This window comes from Merops nubicus, unplaced genomic scaffold (genome assembly GCF_000691845.1).
Source record: "Merops nubicus isolate BGI_N331 unplaced genomic scaffold, ASM69184v1 scaffold38947, whole genome shotgun sequence".
Classification (NCBI taxonomy): Eukaryota; Metazoa; Chordata; class Aves; order Coraciiformes; family Meropidae; genus Merops; species Merops nubicus.
The window spans coordinates 71,780-97,811 of NW_008619107.1; the positions used below are offsets into that span (position 1 = coordinate 71,780).

The window sequence follows — 26,032 nt, forward strand, 5'->3', positions numbered from 1 at the left end:
AATTGCCCTTCTTGCATACCTGAGGGCTGAGTCACTTTATCATTGGTCATCTACAGCCTTTGAAACAAATTTCCGTACCTACTTACAATAATGCCCAGCCAAATCAGCCCGTCAAGCACAACTGTCACCAGCAAAATTTCATCTAAAACTGTGATTAACAAAACCCAGAATAGCAGGGCTAAATCCTTCCTGTTCATGTGGAAAAACTACCTCTCATTCTTTCTTTATAAGTCTTAGATGATAATTTTTATAGTTTAAAAGAGGAAACTACATGTCTGCCATTGAATTCTCATCTCATTCCATGCTAACCACCTTTGAAGCTGATGGTCACCTTCCACCCAGTTTGACAAAAGGTAACTGAGTGCCTGTGTATTTTGTGAAACAACAGGCCAAAGGCAATGTTAAATCACATTACTAAGCATAAGAAAATCCATACAAGAATGAACCACTGGAAATCAGGTTCCATGTGTTCTGCTATTAACAAAATTCACTGTCACCTTAGTCCCTTAGCTTACTACTCATGCCAGGATTTGCCCATGCCTCTCTCAGTCTCAGGGAGGTTTTTTCCTTTGCTTCTTTGTCTCTTTCTTTTCTTTCTTTTCACAGTCCCTTCAATTTTTCTGTCTAATCCAAACAAAAAACCAGCAACTTTGACTCTCCAGCAAATTCTCTGTAAACCACCTTCTTGGTAACTGCCCTGTTCAGTTCTCTGTCAGCTGGCCCTCTTCATCAGCTAAGTAGCACATGAGCTGCCACCTTCTGCAGTCTGTGTTCCACACTCTCAGGTCCCTCACAGTTTCTCAATTCATCTGCTGCTCTCTTCTCTGTTTTGAAACTAGCTTGAACTTCCAGTACACGTTGTGGTGCCACAGTCTTCTATCGCATTTGATGTGCCCACCTTCTATTCCCCAGACAGCTCCCTCCTCCCTGCCTCAGAGACCCACTTGAGTTATTATGCCACCCGAACTCTCCTCAGACAAGGAGCCAATGGCTTCTGTGAGCATGGCTCCCTCTCTGTGGTCCACTTACCACAAGAGGCTCAGTACGTGGCCGGGGCATGTGGGGAAAGGTCTCTCGAAGGAAAGTGGTTATCTCCAGGAGAAGCTGACAGGCTGCCATTTTCAGTGCAAAAGGGCAACAACATTTGGTGGGATTCACAGTGCCTAGGAAAAGAATTTTTCTATAGTGAGTAAGGAGATAACACAAAATCTGGAACCAAGAGGTGATGGACATTTTCACACATGGTGCACAACGCAAGCTGCACTAAAAAAGAGGAAAACCCAGGCTTCTCTCTATGCTACTTTTCCTACACTAAAAGGAACATAGTCAAACAAATACCAATCCATGTACTTACCAGCACATGTGATAGCAGTAACACGTTATACCATACTATAGTATATATTATATCACAAAGAACACTATAGTGCACTATATTGCATATTATAGTATATTAGGATGATGTACCTATTACACTAACATGATCTCATAGCAGTTTGTATTCACTTTGTTTAAAGATAATACAGGTCAAGAAGTAGATACCCTTCTTGCCCCTGACAGTTTTGCATTCAGCCAAATATTCTGCCATTCTAGAAAAGAGCCACTTTCAAATATAGGAAGATTTCTCAAGATACATGAAGTTATGACGAGTCAGCAAAGAGGTACTGTGACTATTTTTAACTACTACCCTGACAACTGTAAGACAGTTTCCTTTGAAGTCAGGTCTCTTTATTTGTGCAAAGAAACCTAGTGCTATTTAGACATAATCAAGAAAAATAGTCAAACTGCTTAATTAAATTATACATTAAAAAATGTGGGAGAGGAAAGAATGATTATCAAAATACTTGAAATTTTGTCTCAACTGAGTCTAAACAACCAGCTTCACAAGCCCCACACTTTATAACCTATCTAACACCATTCAGAGCAGTTCTTCAGTGTTCAATCAATTTAAAAAATAACTATTTAGGGTAATGGACAGAAAAAAAAAATTAGTTGTGCTAACAACTAACCAGAGACAATTTTTAATAATGTCTGATATTAACACCTCCATATATTTCAGATAGATTTGTGTTCTCGTTTGCTTTTCCCCACATATAATCTAATTACTTTTTGCAAAGAAACAATGAGAGGACACTGCAGGGATCAGATAAAACCAGACTAATTCTGTGATGATTACTAATTCCTCTGTCCACATTACCAGTAATGAAGTATGGACTTTGTAGGCACTAAAATGATGTGAACTATCAAATACAGATAAGACGTACAGTGTAACAGAACATCCAGCTTTATATTTCATGCTCCTCAGTCTGATCCCTACAGCACATGGGACAGCTTTTGAAAAATCTTTGCCTTCAACAACAATGGAGGTCAGTTACTTTCAGGAGAAATAACTCTCCTGGCTTTCAGGAGAGCACCTGACCTTTTAAATGGCTTTCTAGATCACAACCTGTTCTCCTTGTTTGCTTGTCTTAGGCCACCCTTTAAAAGCAGCTCCACATCCCCTTGAGTGCCTGATACCAGAGGCTGAACAGGGACAAGATAGCCTATTTTGTCATTTTGTCTCAGTCATGGAAATGCAGTTGTTCAGTTGTTCATGGTGCAGGAGAGGGAAAATTTTGGGTGCAACCTCCTCCCGCTTTGGATGTATTTCCTAAAGGGCAAATAAAATATTCAGAACAGCCACCCACATCCACGTAGCTGCTAGCGCTGGCACACCAGACTGGCACATGTGAAGGTCTGGCTTAAGGCCAATACCTGCTCTTCAGATCATTTCCCACAAATGCCATTTCAGTGCTCCCACCTACTCCTCCCTACTTCAAAGCTGGCCTTTATGCCACGAACAAACCCAGAACCACAGAAAAAAAAACCAGAAGATACATAAACAGTGCTGGCACACTACATCTGATGGCAAACAACAGTAAAGTACACAGGAACCAGTACATTACAGCACACATGTATATACAAATGGTGTCTGGAGAGGACATAATGTTTGTTACCACCTTTACCTGCACCAGTATGTGCTTTGTCTTAATTTATTTTGATTCACAGAGTCTGTAGTAACTTGCGTGCCTACCTTGACTTTCAGTAATCTGCCACCCCCCTCCCACCCATATGTACATACAGGCACAAATGTATGTCTTTTAGTCATCTTGTTGTTATACAGATTTTTAATGATAATTTTATACCCCTGTTCTATATTTCTGCCTCAGAATCAGGCAAACATATTGAAGTCAAGAGTTAAAAGCCTTTGTTAGAGCTGTGCCAGTTCACATCAGGTGAGGAGGTGACTCTTCAATATGAAGAAACAGAAAAGCAGCTAATCTTAACACAAGTATTTTGACAGAAATAAACAACTGCCATAAGCATGGGGGTCTGAACCACTTTTGGCACTCATGTGACAGCAAGACTCAAGAAAAAAAATTATTACCCTGCTTATAATTGCAGTGGCCAGTATACAGGAATTGCAACTCGCCTGGTTCCCCCCCATTTTCCTTCAAACTCTCTCAGTGCTGCTACCCCTCTGTCTTGTTGTATATACAGGCACAGAAAGAACAAGGGAGGAAGCTGGGGTGAAGGTAAGGGACTGGGAAATACAGCTGGGTGGCAAGAGGATGAAAAGAGAAGAAAAATTAAGTGCTCCTAAAGCAGAGGTTCTTACAAGCGGGGGTTCTTGTAGTAAAGGGAGTCTCCTTACTGTCATCTAAAAAGTCTTCTTCCTCATCCTCCTTTCTCAGGCGCCTCTTGGTCTCCTCATCATAAATGAGGCCCAGGAGGTTGGCAGGGCTCTCGCTCTCGGCATGGCACAGCTCGTTGAGGCGGACACCGATCGCCTGCAGACGGGGAGACAGGGAAAGCACAGGGGGGTGAGAACTTCAGCCCAGCTCACTAGGGCTCAAGGGCTCTGCATCCTGGCTTTATTTTCATTGTCTGCAAAGTGCAGTAAAGTAGAGAAAGGGATGCTAGAAGATTAATTGCTACCAAACCCATAATTTATTCTGCTTCCTTTTTTCCAACCAAAATTTGGAAACCGTGTCAAATTTCAGGATTAATTTTTTTTTCCTGATTTGGTTAAATAACAACAACAACAACAACAAAATATCTCAAACCAGCACATGTTAGACAGGAGGAGATCAGGTCATTCTTTTGTATGCATTTCTTCCACTTTTCTTTCTTCCCTCAATATATGTGCTCCAGATTTTTGCCAAGTCTTTCCACTAAGAATGTATATGTCTTCTGTTTAAGAAAGTAAGGTGTGACTTAGGAATCCAGTAACTGTCCCTGTTACCTCTACAAACCAGCTGAATGCCCACAGGAAAGCTTGCTTCCATCTTTACAGGAGATACTCCCTGATGCACTTTCCAAAAATGAGCTGGCAATATGCTTCTCAAGGCTGGGAAGGTGCATGGGTAACGATGTAGAGGGGATCCATGTAAAGAACAGAGACAGACAGATTTCCACAGAACACTGTTACATTCTCCAGAAAAGCACTGATCGTTTATTCGTGCCTGTTTGCCAGATTCAACACCAGCATGTAAACAGCCCTCATGGTGCTGTCAGCAAAGCTAGGAATAAGCTTCTTCTGTTAGTAAGAAAACTGATTTCCTGTTAAGACATTTCAGAGCTCTTAAGGATTTTCTTGATTTTCCTTGCTGGAGGTAGGTGAAGAGAACACAGACAAGTAAGTAAAACTTTACCCTGTGATATCCTCACTTTGCACGGGAGGAAGCATGTTTACTTACACAAGTTTTCATCAGCACTTGCCATCTGGCCTTTCTGGTGTTGGGAGAATTTCAGAGAAAGATACTAAAGAGGATTTCTGAATCTGCTGCAGGTCGGATCTGATGGTCACACCAGCACAATGTAATTTTCCTGTCTCAGCTGCAGTGACACAGGAATACATGAACAGTCAGTTCTTATGGCTGTTCTTCCTTGCTTCTAAGCAGTTCCCATGAAATCCAGCAACAATGAAGAGGGCAGACTGCTACACAAAGAGACTAGGGTGGTATTCTTGTGGTTTGAAGGTTGATACAAACAGCTGCCAAACTCAACTATCTGTGAACAGGCACATACTTTGCTAAATAAACCACACATCCCTTATAATTTTTCCCCCTTCTGTGTTTCAGGGAGGAGGAAATGTCCTGTGTGCCTCTCCACAAAGCAGCAATTTATCACATTACTTATGCTATGTTGTCCAACCTAATATTAAATCAATTGCACTTAATCCTACAGCTTCCTACCTGATGAGCACTGAATCCCTAATGTGTATTATGTGCCTGAATTACGCCTGGTTTTCTTACCAAACAAAGAGCATGCCACACTTGAAAAGAAAATTCCCCTTAACAGAACCAGCTGAAGGAAGTGACAGACTAACTTGATCAGAATAGATTTAACATTCCATTATTTCAAAAGGCAGCATAACAAATGTGAGGCTTGTTACTGTCATGGGTAGTCCAAATTCCAGCCCATGTGGAAAGAGCTACCCTCTGAGGGCTGTTAGGGAGGCTGAATTAAAGGAGCTGGGTGGGGAATAGAGATTTTACATTCACTCTTTGTCACACTATGGGGTGTATCACCATTAATGAGCAACGACAGACAAGCAAGGATACATAATTAGGACAAATTTCCAGCCTTATTTACAGGAATTAAAAAACAGAACGAGGCTTCAGGGCATTCAGAGACAAATACATTCTTTACTCTTTGTCCAAGAACCTTCTTTCCAGAGCAGTAGCTCTGCTGCCACCGAGCCCAGGGACGGTGTGCTGCAGAGTTGATGAGGATCTGGCAGCACGGAGGCAGAGCTGGGTTGGGTGAGGTAGTCCATCTTCTTGGTACTGGAGCTGCTCAGGAGCTATGGGAGTGCCCAGTCATTCCACCCTTCATGCTGGTACTGCCCACGGTGAAGTGGGCAGGAGAACACACAGAAGGGCAGCATGTTCTACAGCAGGTGCCTCTGCTACAACAACAGAAAGCTGTTTCTCCTCACAGTTCAGCCTATCTGGTTGGAACTTGGTCAAAGCCAACAAAAGCAGCTGACTGAGGAGCACATCTTGCAGGGTCCAAGCCCTACAGGTTTGGCTGGTGGCTGCTGCTTATGCTTGCAGCCAGCTTCATCTGAAACAGCTTCTGGGAGGAAAAGCAGTGCCAGAGGACAAGCCTTGTCCAGCATTCAACATAAAGGACAGAAAGAAACAGCACCTCAGCAATGCTAGGTGTAGACTGGTCCTGAAGCATGAGTCTGGGGGCCAGTGATGCTGTACAGGGCAACTTCGCTGCCCCAGCCTCCAGTGAGAAGAAACAGAAATATTAATGACTGGCAGGATACCTTGAAGTAAAAAGACAAGAAATTTGCACTATGAAGATTGCTCTCCAAATCTTCTCTTGCCTTACAATAAAGTAAAAGTCAGGCTTTTCCCTTCTGGGATATTCCTAAGCAGCTAGCAAATATATTCCTAGCATACGGAATGCATCCAGTTAAGTCTTATGATGCCATTAAAGTTAAGGGGAAGAGAATGATGCCAAGGTGGCTGCCATCAGATTTCCCTGCCTCCTTTCTTGTGACCTTGAATCATGCAGTGGTACTTCAACATTTCAAAAAGAAAATCTTCCTGGATCTTTTTTCCAGCTCAGGCTATTTCAGTTACTAAAAGTGGGAGCTGAGGGTGAATCTAATGGGCTTCTAATAGTTTCTGAGTTGCTTGTTCCCATTTTTGTCAGATTCTGAAAAAAAGGGTTGTCTAGAAGCACAGAGTCCACAAACAGATGGATAATCCTAACTGTCAGCAGTGCATGCAAAAATACAAGGACTCTGTAATCTTATGTTTTCCACTTGGAAGGAGTTCTCAAAGGAGTTAGGCTAAGGTGGTGTCCTCAGGGACTACAGAAGCAAATACATTCATGCTATGGGCTTTTTCAAGGAACTTTGGTATTTGTGCTGTTATTAAGACAGTCACTTGTGTTTGAGACATAACAGAGTAGGGTGCCCAGGTAGCACTCCCTGAGTTAGTGTCAGAGATAGAAGGAGGAGAGCTACCAAGGGACAAAGCTCATTAGCTTGGGTGCTCAGACTGAAGTTAGATTCTCCCCATGGGCTGTGTTTTGTGGTGGGAATATATTGACATGGTCAGCACCAGCTAAAGGTTCTCTACCATGTGCTGCACTAAGGAGCATGCCTTGGTTTAACCTAGAAAACAAATCAGCAAGGTTTTCTTCACATGGCTTAGGAGACTGCAGAATACATGTTTTTCAAATTAACCTGAGCCTTGGATTTTACATGGTATTTTTCCTTTTCCTTTCCCTTTCCCTTCTTTCTTCTTTTTCTTTTTTTTTAAAACATTACACTCACTGTAAATATCTCTGTCATTATGAAAAGAGGTGAGAAGCACAGAGCTCACTTCCAGGTAAGACATATGTAACAGGAATCACAGAAGTCAAAGGAACTTCTCCCACTATTCTGAGTTGTGTGCGGTGACTTGCACTCAATGTCAGACCCGTCAGCAGGTATATACCCCCGTGGCTTTGTAAAGAAATTGCAAGTGGCACTGACAGGGCCAGACAAGGCAGTTGTCTAGCTCCTGTATGGTAAGAGGTCACGATCACATAAAACTTGTCAGAGCCAAGCTCAAAAAAACAATGGCACTTCTTTAGATGACACTTAGTAGCCCTGTAGAATTCCTTGCCAAAGAAGGATGTGTGCTAACACTTTGTATGGAGGCAAAGAGAGACTAAGTACATCAAAGAGAAATTCATTACTAAATATACAGCACCACATCTAGCTCAAGCAGTCCTGGGCTAAAAATATTTTGGAAGCTATTACAAAGCAAGTAGTATCACACCCCCTGCTCTTACCCTTCCTTAGGCATTCACATACGATGTGCTGGGAACAGGAGAGTGGACCAAAGGATTCTCAGAGGGAATATGGCAGAGGAGGGGAGGGAAAGGGACATGGTTACATCCCAACAAAGTCCATTTCTATTAGGAGAAAAGCTGATCCTGGCAGGCTGTGAAGTGCAAGCTGGAAGGGATGCTTATGAGTCTCCATTTTACTGGAACTGAAATTCTGTATAGGATCCAACTAACTTTACATTTTGGTATATTTTTAAACTTAAGGAGAAGAGAAACAAACACTTACATCTCCCCACTGGTAGAAAAGCTTTGCTGCATTCCACTGCAGCTTCTGGTTCCTCTTGTTGCCCACAATGGGAGAACGCCCACGGGACAGGCCTTTCTTGGTGATGTTCACATGGTGGCCCTTCATCCACTCGGGCCAGTTGCCCCGGTTGCAGCGGTGCACGAAGCGTGCGCACTCCAGGAACAGGGCTGCTCTCGCCACTACAGGGGCTTCCTGAAACATTGGCAAAAAAACACCTTAAATACAAATTGGGAAAACTCACTGAACATTATAGGCTCCTGTGCTTTAATCAATTGCTTTGCAAGCTTGCCATGGCCACATGAATCCTAGCGTTTGTCATCCTTAAGTTCTGCTTGGCAGCTTGGGGCTGGAAGCATGAACGGATGCTTGCTGAAACTAGGAAGACTCCTATTTTGCACTTAAAATAAGCAGATATGGAGAGTGAAATCCATTCCTGGCATAACTCAACAAAATTTCACTGGCCTAACTTCAGTGGCCTTAATAAGCATCAGACAATTCAGTGGTGAAACATCAGGCAGCTGAGTTTTGAAGTGATCGACTGTTTTCAATAGGAAAATCCTGCTTTGTTCAGCTCTGAAGAGCATCTTTCTTTAATGGGGGAAATGATATTGAGTGTATCTTAGTTTGTATTAGACCACCCAGCAGGATCCATGTTAGTCCAGTAAAGAATGTTTCTGAAACTCTCAGATATGTTAAAAAATGGGCACTGTAATTTGTTTTCTGAAGGGCAACTTAGACTCAGGAAGGAGCTTTCTTCCCAGCAGTCTACAACTCTGAGAAAATAACATCTGACTGACAAGGAAAGCGAGTAAAAGCAAGATGTTTTCCACATTTCCATTTAGTTTCCCCCCTCTCTTCCTGCAATTTTCACAAGCAAAAACCCCTGTGTCCAGCAGGTTGTAAAACTAAGAATATAACAATGTCCACAATCTACAAGCTGTCTTTGAAAGGTTCCCTAACAGGAATTTCACAGAGCACAAACATAAGTAGTATTCTACACATTTAGATGCTGACAGGTTTCGTGAGATAATTTAAACAGATAAGCACCTACTTCTAAGAGCAGGTTCCTCATCTGTGGTCCATAAATAACAGATGGGCCCTAAGACCATGGAAGATGGCCTGTGGAACACTACGAAATAGTGCCTCAAATAATGCTTTAATCAAAAGTTGAAAGCAAGAAGTTTTGAACCAATGCTTTAGAAGTTTGGGAATTGATTTAAGAACTTTTGTACTACAGCTAAACTTAGAGCCAGAAATTACTACCAACAGGATTGAAAAAAAGTGAAGCCTTTTAGAGGACTGGGAATTATAAAAAAAAAAGGTATTGTATGTGTTGTCTACATTAACAAGAAAATATATGTTTATTCCTTTCTGACACAATACCCTGTTGCAGCTTTTTGCTCAGTTTTTAGTCAAATGTTAGAAGAAAACAATAATCTTCTAGCAGTTCTCTGGAATAATTACACTAAAGCTGGCCCAGTGTTCTGATGAGGAAGGCAGAAATCTGAAGCCAGACACTCATTGACAACCAGAAACAAAACTAGCACCTGGAAAAATCATTACAAATTACCTGTTGCTCACATACAATATGGAACACAGCATAGGGGAGGATTTTATTCTTTTATTCTCATAGAGCAAAACCTTAATCATGGAGAACATATGTGAAAAGATGAAGCCTCAGCCTTAGTCTCCTCCTGTTTTAGGTGACTTACCGCTGGTAAAGTCACAATTTCATAGCATACAGGAATCTTGTAAAGGTGTTGTAAACATTGTGGAAGCACTCAACCACTAAACTGAAGGAGGATATGTAGGAAGAGGGTTAAAGGGGACGAGCAGGAGTTCCAAATGAAAAACCACTCAAAAAAAACTCCTGCATGAAGGAGGACTTTCTGAACACCAAAGGACACAAGCTCCCTATGATTGCTTACCTGAAGCTCAGAGAAACCTGAAGCAGCAGCAGCATCAAGAGAAAGATGAAGATGTGACAGAATGAACAGGGATGGATTCACACCACAGAGAAACACATCACAAATGGAGAGAAATGAATCAGGCAGGTGATGCATAGCTGAAAAGAACACAAGTTACCATGGTCACTGTCAAAACATAACACAGCAGCAATATTCTCAAAAAGCCTGCCCATGCCTGTGAACCTGTTCACAGGTTTACTTCTAACATTAGACCTACTATGTCACTTTGCTTTTTGAAAACAGTTCCTGTACTGTATAAATTGACATGAATAAGAATCCACCATTTTCCTAACAAAATTTCAAGTACTCCCACTGGAACCTGTCATTACATAACCTGATTTGTACTAATAGCAGCAAAAACAATGACCTGGGTAGGAGGGACCAAATACAGAATGGATTTGGAATTTTACAGCATCACATTACTATTCAAGTAAAGCTGACTATGCAGAATTTTATGACTGCAGAACATTTAGGTCAGGTTTTGTTTTCAAGGACAATGAATCTTATAAGACTAATCAACCAGTAGTAATTTTCTTGTACCCTTTCTTATACTCCACAAGGCACTTTGAGCAGAAATTAGTTTCCACTGGTCTCTTCAAGAGAAAAAAAAAAAAAAAAAAAGCACAGAATAGCAGCAATCTACTTTTAAAAGTAAATAAAGTAAATTCAAGTACTGTCAAAAGATGCTGACTGGGTAGCTCTGCTTTGGCTAGCCACAAGATAAGTTGGGCACAAGAAGAAGCTTAGCAGGCATACGAAGACAGGTTGTAAGTAAATTATTAACCAATGTCTTGGCAAACTGCCTCAAAAACATTAGTTCAGATCTCTCTGATTATATCTAAAAATGGTCAAGTACAATCTTTGTTTCTGTTCCCTGTCATCTGCTCTGGGGATCTGTTTGGAGCAATCTCTAATTTCCATTCAGATCATATGCCCTGCTATGGACAAATATTTCTGCTATGGGAACAGGGACATGGGAACAACAGAGCTGGCTTAAGACCCTGGGTGACACACGGAGTCAGGATTCTGGCAGGGATCCTTGCAGTTTAGACTTTCCTTCCACCATTCCAATACTTAGCTGCTTCCTCTGAAAGACAACCCTGCCATAAAGCAGTGCCATTATAGCATTTCAAAAAGGATGAAAGTTTTCCATGTTAGAACAGACCAGCCCACACATCTTATTGGCCAAGTGTAATGGTGATAGGTGTCACATATTGCTAAACTGGTCAAAGGAAAGCTTGTATTTCCCTGCCTGGGTCATTTACACCAGTCTAATTAGGAAACGTTATGTACCATCTTTACACAATGCTAGACAGTGGTTTATTGGAACCCTCTTCAGAAACTTGACCACAGACTGAAATATCATATTACTTGCCTTTCAACCTTCAAAGTTTCTTAAAAAAGGAAATAAAATCAATTTTGTTATTGCCAAGTCTGGATTTAAGCTGGTGACATAAGGAAACTGTAACATATTATCAATTGTCATTGAATGCTTGCAAAGTCATAAATCGATTGTAGTTTTATACCATTCAGTCAAGGATGGATGCTGCTTCAAGGACAACATGCTCACTGCATAGTTTCTAAACCTAAGGCAACACTTAGTTTAACAGATAAATAAATCATTACCTCCACAGGGATGCAGCCTTTTTTTTCACTGTTCTAATTTCTTTAAATCACTGTTGCAAACCTGTATGAACATCCAGGTTGATCAAATACCTTGAAGTTTGTATAACAGAATTTTGAAAATCTGTGTGAAAAAGCATGCTGAAAAAGTTTATGAAGGACCTGAATCTGGAGCCGTTTGTTTGCCTTTCATTTTTTTAAGGTTGCCATAGCAACTAGGATGAATAAAATGACTTAAGCAGCTTTTAATTTGCATCAAACCTGATTCAAACTATTACTTCAAAAGGCTAAAACAGAAGTTAAAAAAAAAAAAAAACCATAACAGAATGTTTACTGGTTTTTGGCCATTAAAAAATACATAAAATTGCCATTAAAATATACAATGAGATGACAAGCTGTCATCTTTTGAAACCAGCAGTGCATGTGACTTCTTAACTTACATATATCTCCAATACTTCGTAGACAAAATTCCAGCTCAGCAGGTACTTGTAAGGAGTTCCCCAAGTCTGTAACTAGAACAAGGCTTTTTCCATCTTTAGCTACAGACTTTCTAGAAATTCTGATACCAAAGCCTTTGTACATCATTCAGCAGTAAGGAAACACAGTCAAAGTATTCTGTAAAAAGCCAGCTCTGGAAGTCAGAACAGGCATCTTCAAACACTTCACTCTGACCAGTAGTTTTCAGCTGACTCCATACATGGGCACAGAATAAGTTTGTCTGTAGCTTAAGTGATTGGCAAATTTAAAGGATAAAGAAGACATGGAAGATGGTTGGTGGCCAGTTAAAGCAGTAGAGCTAGATGTGAACCAATAACAACAGCGACTTTGGGCTGATGTTAATGCAGATTTGCTTGAATTTGTAGGCTAAGGATGAAAGTTTAAGAAGAACACATAAAGGAGTGGTGCACAGAGTGTATCATCCCTACAGCTTCAGAGCAGACAAGGCAGCACAGCTCAGGGCACAGCACTGGCAGAATGGGGGAGTCCATGAGCCTGGCATCTCCAGCAGCAAGCAAAAAACCTGAATATAAGCACAAATGGCAGGACAGTCAAAGAGGCAAGAGGCGCGGAGTGGGAAGACAGAGAGGGACAGAGAGGATGTGGATGCTCTGAGAGCAGTGGCTTTCAATCTTTTTTTCATTTTGCAGACATCCAAACACTTACAGGAAGAAGCAGAAGAACTCTGAGCAGAGGAGTTACTATAATTGGCTGGCTTTTCATAGCTGTATTTGTCACACTCTTGTGCTTGTCACATAAGCACCTCACAGAGCCCCACCAGCCTGTGAGCCACAGGCTGAAGGCCACTGCTTTAGGAATGGAAGGGACTGTTCAAAAAAAAAAAATAGCTGCAAGGAGAAGGAGGAGAGAGATACAGAAGAGACATTCAGTGTCGGGAAGGAGGGACTACATTGTGTCACTTCTATGATTTGGATCTCCAAATTAGCCATGTCTGCACCTGAAAGCATCTACACTCTGACATTTGAAGCTTTTTCCACTGGCTGGATCTGGTGACCAATAGTTCAATGTTGCCTAATGTATCTATAACTCTGTCAGAACTCCCAAGTGGCATTCCTATGCCTCTCCAGGTAGTTACCCAGTCTTCAGTCCTTATTCTGTAGATTATTATTGACAGCAGAAGCAGAATGGTTGTGAGCAAAATTTGAAGTCTGACAATGAAAGCTTTGCGCTGACAATAATCTAGTTAAGGGGAGCCATGTACAAAAAAAAAAAAAAGATCAGTTTTGTCTGCATACTCTTCCAGTCACAGCTGCTAAAACTGCACCTAATAACAGCACCACCAATTGGCATTGCTGTGATCCTTCACCTGCTTTCTGTGCGGGCATGAACAGCGCTAGTGAATGACAGCAGACCACCACATATGCACATGCTCTCACTCAGCAGGTAAAAATACACCAATGAATGACTTACAAGATCTAGGGCTGCTGCCAAAATGGAGGCATCGGGGATAGTGCCTGGTTCACAGCAGTTCAGGAGAAACTGAAAGCGCTTCATGCCTTGGCGGATTGCTCCCAGGTTCACAATGTTCTTGGATTTTCCTCCTTCTTGGTTGGAGGCCAAGTGATCATCAAAGCTATGGCAACCTAAAGAAGCAGAGAGTAGAGAAGGGATGCAGGGAGGGGCAGGGAGAAGGGAAGACAGTCTCTCACCAATTAAATAAGTGGGAGAAATATCCTGATGAGTACAGTCTTGGTCTAAATCCCTTCCTCACCTTGATGCACTATCTTGAAGGTAACAGGGGCATTTTTATAAGATCCATGACTTCTATGAAATGGGTGTGCAGCAAGGCACATTCTGGTCCTGGCCATACTGATGTCCATCCCAGACACTTCCACCATGCGCAGGACCTACTCCAACATCGGTGAACCAGGATATGGCTCTTCCTCCCCACCTTTTTAACACAGATCATCTTGCTTACTGTCTGTTTTTCCTGAATAATCTCCTATCTTACTTCTCTGTTGCCTCCGAATTTACCTTAAAGTGATGCATACATAAACCTTATTCCTCATGTATCAGTCCAGGAATGTACTAGAACAGAAAAATCAGTAGCAAATATTGGAAATGTTCTTGTGGATTCAAGTACTGCCCTTTTTTTTTAGGCATGTATCTTCTGCAATTACCAGAACACCCAAAGTGAGACTGGACTCAACCTCCCAACTATCATCATCAATTCAGCCACGCTCCCTTGAAGTGCCTTGCACACTTTGGAATGGAAAACTTCCTAGTAAGAGTCCCTTTTGCAAATGAATCTAGAACCTTGCTCCAGGGCTTCTTTCAAGCACAATTTTAAACTCTGGGTATAGAGGTCATATGATAAATCAACCAATCCCATTGCTGATCAGAATGAACACTTCTGAATACAGAAGATCACAACACAGTTGGTACCCAGAGTTGAGAGAGTGGTAGAAAGACACAGACAAGAAATCAGAAAAGTAGTTTCAAGGCCAAGGTGGCTGGTCAAAACAAGAATAGTCAGCTTCTGGGTGTTTTGTCTTTAGCCATAATACTCTTCCTGTTTACACGTAGAAGTACAAAAGTTTACAGAACACTGAGAACATCACTGTAGAATTCAAGATTGGCTTTAAAGATGGATTAGAAAGAGAAGAGGCAAAACATCCGCTCTACAGGACGTTGTGAGTGTTGAAACTCAAAGTCCCTTCGAGATCGCACACCCCAGAAATTTTTTGAAAGCACTTATATATGACAAACAATAGTCACAACAGAAAAAGACAATGCAGATCTTCACTGTTCCTCTGAAGAAAGAGGTATATAAAATTTCAAGAGACTTTTTTACGACATCTGTGGTGTTTCTCTCTCCAGTAAAGCTGTACATAGTTTTCTAGTAAACAAAATATTCCTTCGTTGGGAAATATTTCATAAAAATGGAACAAACAAACAAAGTAGAAAGAACAGGGAGGACACTTACATAAATGAGCAGGCACAAATACCCTTCCAACTCTTCTTACTTCCTTATAGCCTACAGCCTGTCTGAGCCTTCCTGCTATAGCTGTTGTCACTATCTCATTTGAGGTCAAGAAAGGTTTCTTCTTCAGGGCCCTTTTTGGGTTGTGCCTGTATGAGATAACAGAAACTTGACTTTCTGATACTAAAACTCATGCCTAAGGCGTCTTCCTAATGCCCACTAAAGATCTAGCAGAGGCTTTGTCCACCTGGGCTCAGTGGTACTACCTGCAGTCTATCACTACAGCCCTTTGCAGTCCTTTGAAGTGTCAGACTTGCACTTTGTTGAAGCTTTGCAAGAGAATCCTTCAGAAGCAGGTGGTGACTGTCCTCCTCTATGCCCATCCTGGAGCAGCCCAGCTGAAAGCAAGGGAGCCCTCATTGGCTTAATGTCAATGTGATTCAGTCCTGCAGAAAATGTCACCCAGTGGGCAGAGACCATTCCCACAGCGGGACATGGGATGCCCAAGCTCTGGCCCCTCCAGCTGCTTCCTGTGCAAGATCACCCCTGGGAGCAAGCATGTGCTGTGGGCCACCTGTGCTGCTGTGCCTTGAAAACCCTGACAACTTCTGTGGTCACTCACAATGTCTTCAGCAGAGTGCCCGAAGGAACGTAAGTGTATCGTGTAAACACACTGTAATGCACTTCTGTCCATATGCTATGTTCTTAGTATAGGTAAAAAGATCATTAAAATCAACATTTTGTTATGCATGAATGTGCATATATTTATGTGTATGTATGTTTACATATGCACACATACAGATACATATGCACACATACAGGTACACACACACACACGCTTACATACATATCAAACAGAATTTCCAGTGGTCTAGATGATATATCACAATGAATATTACAATTCATAAATGATGTGACAAATTATTCTACATTTTATTATTATCTTTTTACTGTAATGTATTTCTCCTCTCTCAGTTGTCTTTCAAATTTGGTCTACTATATTAAAAACCCCAAAAACACAAGAGGAAACACCACATGGAAAAAGCATGAGCAAAGTAATGGCACAGCATTATGAACGACAAGAATGGGAAGGCAGAAACAGGTTCCAAAACAATGCTTTAGGGCATAAATCCTAAGGGATTTAACAGTGTGCCCATCCACCTTCAATGGGCTTTTACTCTCTTCTCCAGAAGCACATAAACCTGCTGATTTTATGGAAGATAGAGACGCACAGGAAATTTGAAAACCCTCTGCAATGTTGCTGTTCTACGGCGTTAGAAACCCTCCCACCCTGGAAAAGCCTCACAGGAATTTCACTCCACACGTACAGGTATGTACACACACAGACACGGGCAACTACTCTAACATTTTTGCTAATGGTATGTGGTATTCATAGCCTACCAGATATCCTCGTGGACATGGTGATACAACTTCCTGAACTCTCACACTCTGCCCTGTAAACTTTAAATACCCCTCCTTTGTTTCTGTTAACAAGCAGCAGCCCACCCTCTCCACCACCATCACAGGGCAATTTGCTGATTTCTCACAGTAATGTGCAACCATCTGTCTTTAACCCATTGCATCACTTTTATTATGGTATTTCTAATGGATGCCTATGTCAAAACCAAGCACATGTCATGCTCATCTCTTCTCTCACAGGCACTCCAAAGACACTTCAAGTTCTCTTCATTCATTACATCAATTCTGATGTTTCTCACAGAAGTCTGAAGTATGGACAACGCTCCCAGAGATCAGAAAGCCAATACTAGAGTGGCATCTGAGTTTTGTACAGATGTAAGATGTGCTGCACACACTGAATAAGGCTTTTGATGCCTACAGGGCCAAGATTAATGTGTGCTAATAAATCAAGAATATGGGCACTCTAGACAGAAGCAAGCCCACAGTGCCATAAAATCAGCACTAGCAAGATGACAAAAAAATATTTCCTACAGGAAAATATGAAGGACACCTCACCCAAGCACTGCAGAAACAGCTCTGTCAGTCTGTAACGATCTCACAGCACCTCAGTTGTTAGTTCCCAGTAAGAGCTGGGAGGAAATACCGTGGAAGTATTTCACACTTACTTCAGCATAAAGTAGTGGGTGAAGAAAACAATGCAGTTTCCTTTGTTGTGTGGATATTTACCTTCAGCTACCAAGCTACAAGAAGCTGCTGGGCTGATGCATTCTCTTTCTAAAGCAATAACACTTTTCACCTAGGAGCTGGTTGAAAACCACCACCCATGTTTCTGCAGGTGTTCTTGCATCATTCTGTAGAATGATGACCAGCTTACACTGGCAAGATACGCTCACACTTCACTAGTAACCTTTGCCTGAAGAAAGCCTCACATGCACTATGCTGCAGGTCTGGGACAGATGATGGTGAAATACACAGAATGCAGTGTCAAAGAGTAATGTCAGAAAAAAACACCATAATGTTAGAGAATGTAACATACTGTAAAGCTACAGAAATCATGGTGAAAAAGAAAATCTACTCCTTTTTGTGTGTTTTTGGGAGTTGGGTTAGATTTTCCTGAAAAAACAGCAGCAGAACTTCAAGATACAAGGTTGTCTCCCTGACAACAAGGATGAGTTCTGAGCTGAGGACATGAGTATGTGAATGACTGCATGACATTTTAAAACAGAATATATCATGACCTTGTATTATTCATAAAGGCACTTTTCAAGCATTGCTGATTTTGAAGATACATTGCAATTAAATATACTTTTGTGGAAAAGTAGTGTTATTATTATGGTGTGTGCTAGAAAAGGGGACAGGATCCCTAACGAATGGTATGCAGACACTAGACATGCAAACACAGAAGAAAAGAGATAATTATAACAAGGTTTGTGCAGGGTTTTCCATTTCTATGCTGATCATCACTAAAACTATCAAACGGTCACAAACTGGGTAAAAAAAAAAAAACAACAAAAAAATGATGGAACACCCATTGTTATATTGAGCAATGAAAGATTTACACACCTAATTTTGAACTGAATACGTGCTTTGAAGCAAGCGTTAATTTTTCAAGTGTATTGATCAAATTCAATTTCATTTTAAAAGCCCAAATGTTGCATTTGCATAATTTACTTGCATAGTCTTGATTTTTTTAAAAAATTGACTTGACTAGAGTTTTTTTTCCAAATCAAAATAAAAGAAGGAAGGAAGGGAGAGAAAACATTTACAAAGACTAAAAAGTTGGAGGAGGTTAGAATGAATACAAAAACCATGGAGAAAGCAGGAAAAGAGGGAAAGGAGTTAAAATACAGAAAGAAAGAGATTTTTTAAAAAAAATATAAAAAGAAAGAAAAAAGGAGACGAGAACCCTGATTTCTAACCATCTTTTTCTTCTGTGTGATGAAGCTTGGATGGGTGTCTTCGGCAGGTGCGCCATTTACCAAGACGCTTGAAGAAATTCTCCTCTTCATCTCGCCCATTGTCCAGGCCACCTCCTGGGCCCCCTCCTTCTGACAGCTTCACTGCACTGGTAAACTTCACCTGTCAAAGACAGAAGGTTGCGTCAGGCTTGTCTTCCAGCCTGGTCTTCCTCACTTAGCCATAAAGCATCTACAGAAGGGTTGAACAGAGTGGGTCACCATAGCAACACAAGTGGGTCTGCGCAGATTTACGAACGCTGAAGCACTTCATCTTTTAAGCTTTCTGCTTAAAGCATTGGTCTTTTGCAAGAGGCTGTAGAGGCACAAAGAAGGAAGAAGTGTGACCAACAGTTAAACCTGAAATTAAATGCAGCAGAGCCTGCATTTCTCTCTCAGTGAACTGACTGACAAGTACAGTGTAGGTTTAACCAAGTCTTCACTGTGAGCTGCGGAAGGCCAGTATCAAACTCCCATGGTGCTCTACTCTCCAGATTTCTGTGACTGAGTCTCTTTGGTTGCAATGTCCATGTTGAGTAAAATGTTTCACTGGACAGCTAAAACCCGCTAGAGTCTGTCCTTCCAAGCTCTCTGCAATCCAGCCTGACACATTTACCTTGGAACTCTGCCTGATGAAAGACAGACGGTCGACAGAGCTGATATCTAGGAGATCTTCCACGCCGTCAGCCAGGCCAGAGAGGGAGGAGCGCTTCAGCCAGTTCCCTGTTGCAGAATAAGCCACTCAGGAGAATTCTGAAAATGCTTCCATGCCGAATCTATTCATGAGCAATTGCAGCATATTTCTCCAAAATGACTGTGCCAAAGTGTGGGAAAATGGGAGGAAAGGGGAGGGCAACCTTATCATGTCATGTGTATCAACTACCATGCAAGGTCAGGTCCTGGGACTTGTAAAGGATATAGTCTGTCTATCAAATGCTATTTGGCAAATGTCTCTCCCACAGAGAAGAGCAACGCCTATGAGATTAAGGTACTAGTCCTCTACTTTGGGGACACGGATTCAATATTCCGTTTTGCCACAGATATCCTCTGTCACCTTTGGCAAATTGCTTCCATTTCCCTTTGCCTCAGTTCCCCATAAATCCATAAAATGGAGAAAGCAGCATTTCCCAACTTCCCTTGGGAGAATATATGATATACTCGGACAATAAGGAACTGTGAGCCATACTTCTTAAGACAGATACCTCTATTTGTGTTTCTCTGCACATACAATATGTATTTGTGTCTCTCTGCACATGCAATAGGTAGATAGAACAGGAAGAGACATACATTTACCTATGGGGAGCTTGAGCTTCTTCCGCAGGGAGATGCGCCGGGAGCGGGAGCGGGAGCGCCTGTCTGTGGTGGTCCCCGAGTGGGCGGTGGTGCACTCGGACGTGTCCTGCTCCGACTGGCTGCTGGTGTCACTGGCTGCACTCTGTGACTTGAACATCTTTCGCCAGAAGTCTTTGCGACCCAGAACAGCCCCTTGGATTTGCTCATCGCTGGAAGAAAAGGGATGCAGAGTGTGAACTGCACATCAGTGAAGTCTGCATGCTCAGGGGAACGAGGCCTCCCTCCCGCTGCCCCTTTTTGACCTCTCTATTATCTGAGGTTGTTTTATTTTGAATTCCAAACATACTCGTCGGTGGGACACAATCACGTTTGACAACACGCTCAATATTGTTTAAGGCACAAAATAACCATCTTTTCTGCCCTGAGGATTTTGTCCACTGAAGAGTTCATTGCAATTTTTAGTTCCTATGCATGAAAAGCAAATCATCTTTAGGTCAAAATGACCCATACTGATAAGACTACACTGGTGCTTTCTACAAGCATGTGTCCTGGAGAGCTTCCTGGACATCACGGTAGCCATTCATGAGACTGCTGGATTCAGAGTCCTCATTCACTCATTGGAATGAGGACAGCATATTTTTCTATGCTCTTGAGATCTCACATAGCTGTGGCAGGGCTCAGGGCAGAACAGCTTGCTGCAGTTATGCAGAGCAGTGAAGGGCTTTGTGTTACTCTTGCAGTCTCAGCAACAGGGAGACTTTGCAGGCTCAGTTAATGCAGGAGAATACATAATAAAGAGCTCTGGACCCTTGTGCAGACAGTGCCTTTGTACAGAGCATCTCAAAGCACTTTAACAAGACAGACAGGTACTCAGAGGCACAGAGAAGTTAAATGGCTTGTCCAAAGTTACTTAGGGACCAGTAGCCATTTACAAAATTTTCTAAAGTTCTTAATTCTTTGGGCAACAGAGAGACTTCAAACATGCTGTGCCTAACAACAAGTTGACTTGCTCATTAAGAGAACAAGGAGAGCCCCTGTGCTGAGAAAGGAAATGCAGCAATCTTCAGAGACTATGTGCCCAAGATAGGTCAGCAATGGGATGGCTCTTGGGAGGCAGTAAAGGATTAATGACCCTTAGCAACAACTTGGAAGTTGAAAATTAATACAGTCATCCCCCAGAAGTACAAGCAAAGTATGGAGAACAGCTGTGAAGACACTTCTGGGGAATTAAGACTCTACTAGTGGCTACAGTAGTATACAAGATGTGGTCAGCAGCTCCTGAACTCAGCACGTGTCGCACCACCCAAAGAGGTAAGTCCTTGCTGTCCTGCCCTTGGTACTAACCCCAGGAGGAAGGGAGCTGCGGGCAGTGACGCAGGAAACGATGCCACATTGACTTACTGCTCTGGAGTCTGCATGGGGCGGCTGGAGATGCAGCTGCGGCACTCCTCGGGGGCAGCCGGGGCCTGGCCTCTCTCGAGGACGACGCTTCCCACCTCGGACCTGCACAGGTGACATCCGTCGTCAGCCAAAGCAAATGGATGGCCCATCTCATGGACATCACACAGCTAAAGGACATGGAAGCCAGTGCTGCTGAGCAACGAAGAGCTTTAGAGATGTACCTTCTCTTGAGCAACTAACTGCCTCTCTAGATATAATTAATGAAAAAGGCATCAGCTCTTAGAAGCAAGCCAAGGTTTTTAGGAGTTTTTCAACTTTCTGAATCTTTCTTCCCAACATTTTAATATGACAAGCCTCAAAGCACCAAAGAAAAATTCTTTTTGATAAAGAAGTGTGTCAGGATTGGATTTCTTCCGAGACTGATCTGGCATATCAGGGTTTACGTGTCAGATAAACAGCACTAAGGATGTGATGCACATTAAAATCTATGTCCACAGAGTGTTCTGGGACTCACACTATGCTTTTTACTTCCTTTAACCTTTCCTCCTCCCAGTGTTTCCATTGTGCTGTTCTCTCAGGCTTCCTGTATGAAAGTGTTAACACTTTTTGCTGCAAATCTACTACTGCCTCAGTCCATTAAATTTTAAAGGACACTGCTGCCACCATACAATTCTGTCCGCCAGGAACTGACGTATGCTATCAAGATAAAACACACAAGCCCCTGGACTTTCTAATTTGTGTTCAGTGCCTGTGGTCATACAGCCGCATGCAAGTCAGTCATTTGCCTTCTCCCTCCTAGACACCCACCTTTTGCTCCCAGAAGGTTTTGGCTCTTGCTCCGTTTCCTCTGTTTTTTTTCCTGGTATTAACTTTTCGGTGCTGTCTAAGAGGGCACTGAGTGCCACTCTCCGAAATACATTCCCATGAGCCTCCTTGATAAACTGGACCAGCTGTCGGATATCACAGTACAAGCCCTGAGGAGCAAGACATCATGAAAATGAAAGCATTCAGTCTGCAGTTTGTGGAGAAGCAGTGAGAATCAACAGTTTCTAAGGTACTCCGGCAGGCCATTACTGCCTTTGGGTGTTGTCTGATATACTCTTCATGTACAGGGTTTGTGTTTTCTGGCTGGGATCAAAACCTGGAAACTCCAGTTAGTGCACTCAGGAGCTGCAGACAATGAGGAGTATTATTGTTATGGGACATACTCTGCAATGAGCGACATCAGATGTAGAGGTATCAGAGGCTAAAACAGCTGCAAGATGAGGGAGCTACAAAGATGACTTTGAGCTTGGTTTATCCCATTCATCTAGCCCATAGTCTTCAAAGGCATGAAAAAGCTAAAGAGGGGGTTGGGGTGGGTGGGGGGAGTAGAGTGCAAAAAATGGCTTGTTTTGTTTCAAAACTGGTGGGTGTTTTGGGATTTTTTATTAATTATTTTAGAGCTTTACGTCATGGGAAGAGAGAGGAATGACTCATTCCCCAACCTACTCCTACACTCAAGGCTCTTTTTAGTTCTGAACGTTCGTACACATCTGTGCTATGACAAATCACCTCTGTATCTGAGGGCAAGGGGATGCAGGGAACTAACTTTTGATCTGCAAACTTTCCTGAAAGGTCTTGAGTTATTCTGAAAATTCCCAGCTAGGAACTACACAGCCAGCTTTCAACAAAAAAACAAACAAATAGTTGGATCTGTATACTAATTAAGTCTCTTGTTTGTAAGATACTGAACGTAAGATAGACTTTAAAGAGTGATGCAACAACAGGAATTCCTCATACGTACTCTGCATACTATGTTCTCCATACAGGCACAATTAATGGTGCCATGCTTAAAGATTCACCTTACACACCCAGGGTCTACAAAGACATTTATACCACTTATAAGGAAAATTTACACTTGGTGATGCTTGTCTCAGTCCAGCTATGGTGTATGATTTTCTGCCTCCCACCACTTAACCTCTGCTGAGAGGTTTGACATTTCAAAGGAGGAATATCTGTAAGAACAAGAGGACTTTAACATGGTCAGATTACTCTGCTGGTTTAAGATGCTACCGTGTTTTCCTTCTCCCCCTCCCTTCCCTACAGAGTATTACTGTTCCTTTAGCTGGACTTCAGTGTCCTATAGCTCTGCCGTAAGGATGGAGCACAAGAGTGCTTCTTGCTTTCTTCCAAGAAAAATCCTAATATCTGATAATGAAGGAGGTGGTTTGAAGTTGGCTGCTAGATTCTGCAGCAGTTTGGAAGAAGAGAGCTCATGTCATCCATCCTACTGACTGCTCTGGGGAGACAGCACACAGACAGCAATCAGTAACACCTTACTTTCCTCCAGGTGTTGGGTAAATTGAGTGTGTAAATCTTGGGAAGAGCAAACAAACTGTGTTCAGAAACTCATACACTCTGCCACAGGTGGGTCAGGTCCTTAACCAAGTAAACTGGTTTTAATTTTGCTGAAAGCTGACTTATGCTGGATGTGGTCTTGCTCATGAATCCCTTGCTCCAGACTACTCTACCAATCCATTTGGAAAAAAAAACAAAACACATTTGGTTTGGTTTGTTTTTTTTTCCAAAGAAGCTGCTTGAACAGAGAAGAAAATGCAATCAGAATGTACAACTTCTATCCTGGCTAATCTCCAGGTTCTATAGCAGGCATGCAAGGAGGGTATCACGTTTATATTGTGTTTCAGCTGTGACTGCATATCTTGCTATGCTGGAGGGATTTGGCTAAACTGAGAGGATTAGTCAAAGTAAAGCCTCACTGGTAACACCCAAATGAAAAAGTAACTTTGTTAACATGAAATCAAGTGCTTACCAGGTTTTCTGGGCTATGCAGCTCATGTGTAGTGGAAGCACAGCGAGTGATTAATGACTTGAACATGGCACTCACGATAATACCCTCTACACTCTGGGCTGTAGACTTGTTGTCCACTGTGGTGAAGTTATTTCCAAATCCAGCCTTGTCTGTGAGATTCAAGCACAACCAAGCCCCCTTGTTAGGACCAGTTTAGAAAAGATGGCTCAGTTCTTGCAATTCCCCACCCCCCTGCCAAAAAAATAAAGCATAAGAGAAGGGTAAAAGAAATGAGGAGGATTAAATCTTCCCAGAAGTAGCTGAAATATGAAAAAGGATTGAAAACATCAGGGCCACTCTGGCTTCCTTTTATCCACATCTCTCATTTACAGATGTACAGAATAAGACATAAAATTTGAACAATACCTCCAGCTTTTCTGTTTACTGTTCTAAAGGACAAGAGGTGTTTGATAAGTTGAAAAGTGACAACACTCATGAAAAGAAAATCATCTGAACTACAGGAATGCTGCTCTTGCAAGGTGCACAAGGAGAGCAAGCTCTCAGAAAGAGTAAAAAAAGAATGACATATTTCTGTATAACAAGAAACATCCCAGTCTCATTAGGTGAGAGAAAAGGCTTTCAAACGCTGCATGAGCTGCCATGCTTCAAAGCATGAGCAAGCTGATAATTCATGAATACTTGGAGAAACTTCTAACAGGCATCTTCTTCACAAAAGCCTGCTATATAATATTTTTTGATGCTTTCTCTGAAATGCCTGGGATCAGAGGTAGGCTAATAGAGTAGTCAGACGCCCCAAGTGTTTCAGAGGAGCTATTCCTACTCTGCAAACAGTCGTTGTTAACTGTTGTTGCATGCAGTGACCAAGCATAACTTTTTAGTCATTCTAATAGCACCTGGAATAACTTTCCTAACTTAAAACCCAAACAAACATCTATAGGTGTGCATAAGCACACATGCACATGTGTTTGGAACTGCAGGTGTGTGCATCTCTGTGCTCGTGTTTTTGTTTCTTCAATCTGTTCTCGCTATTTATTGCCTCACCTGAGGCACCACAGAGGGTTTAATGCTCATTTCTATCTCCATTCAGTAAAAACCTGGACTAACCAGGCTGTTCCAGCTGGCACCTGGTTGTGTCATGAAGCAGAAAACTTCCTGCCTGAGGCATAGCTGAATGGTTTGGTTTTTATTTTTCTGAAGAGCCATGAAAAACAAGTAGGATGAATGAAAAGAGAAGCTCTCAATTTCAGGTGCACCAAGTCATACAAGATCACTAGGTGAGGTCAGAGGGTGGTCACATCAGAAGAAATCCAACTGCCCTGCCCCACACTGGCTGAGGATACACTGTATATTCTGAGGATAGTAATTCACTTTTTCTTTTAAGATGTTTTTCTTTTTTAAAGGAAAAGAGCGTGGCTTCTTTCTGATGGTACAGTTGGGGAATATTGAAGTGAGAGTTTCTGACGCCAGCTGTACTTACTGTCAGTGACTGGCTCCATGCAGAATCCCAGTAAAGCATGCAGGAAATCCACCACATTATTGAGAGAATCCCTGTTGACATAATCCCTCATGGTCTGCCGGAACTGCATCTTATCCAGTTTGTACAGCTTTGTGAGGCAGTTCTGAGCCTGCAACGACACCCATCAGATCACATCACATCACATCAAAGTGCACCTTCGGGTTTTGCTAATAGGAGCAAGGTATTTTTTGATCTGCTTAGTCAGTGCTCTGCTGTGCTGTCTAAACTAACCTCCCTGGGAGCAAGAAGGTTCTGGGTCCCGTAACAAAAGATTGATTCACCTCTGAAGCCAACAAGAAATTCAGCACAAGAAGACAGTGCACCAGTATGGGTGCCACTGTTTGGAGGTGGTGGTGAAGTCACTGCCAGTCATGTCCCAAGACCTCTCCTCCTCTCCCCAGCCCCGAGTTAAACTCCCACTGAATACAAACACCACAGGAATGTACCACAAGGCTTAT

The 26,032-nt window shown here is 42.2% G+C and overlaps 1 protein-coding gene across 2 annotated transcripts in view; it reads right to left on the minus strand.

Annotated features, from left to right (window-relative positions):
* The window catches only part of UNC80 (unc-80 homolog (C. elegans)), a 127,401-nt gene that overhangs the window by 68,458 nt on the left and 32,911 nt on the right, over positions 1 to 26,032 (minus strand). For both annotated transcript variants that reach the window (XM_008943665.1, XM_008943664.1), the window contains exons 15-25: positions 25,536 to 25,683; positions 24,059 to 24,207; positions 22,054 to 22,220; positions 21,247 to 21,348; positions 19,840 to 20,054; positions 19,169 to 19,275; positions 18,577 to 18,676; positions 13,666 to 13,838; positions 8,126 to 8,338; positions 3,692 to 3,827; positions 1,030 to 1,163 (exon numbers count right to left, since the gene is read on the minus strand). In XM_008943665.1, the coding sequence (XP_008941913.1) occupies positions 1,030 to 1,163; positions 3,692 to 3,827; positions 8,126 to 8,338; positions 13,666 to 13,838; positions 18,577 to 18,676; positions 19,169 to 19,275; positions 19,840 to 20,054; positions 21,247 to 21,348; positions 22,054 to 22,220; positions 24,059 to 24,207; positions 25,536 to 25,683 (1,644 nt within the window). The remainder of the gene's footprint in view (positions 1 to 1,029; positions 1,164 to 3,691; positions 3,828 to 8,125; positions 8,339 to 13,665; positions 13,839 to 18,576; positions 18,677 to 19,168; positions 19,276 to 19,839; positions 20,055 to 21,246; positions 21,349 to 22,053; positions 22,221 to 24,058; positions 24,208 to 25,535; positions 25,684 to 26,032) is intronic.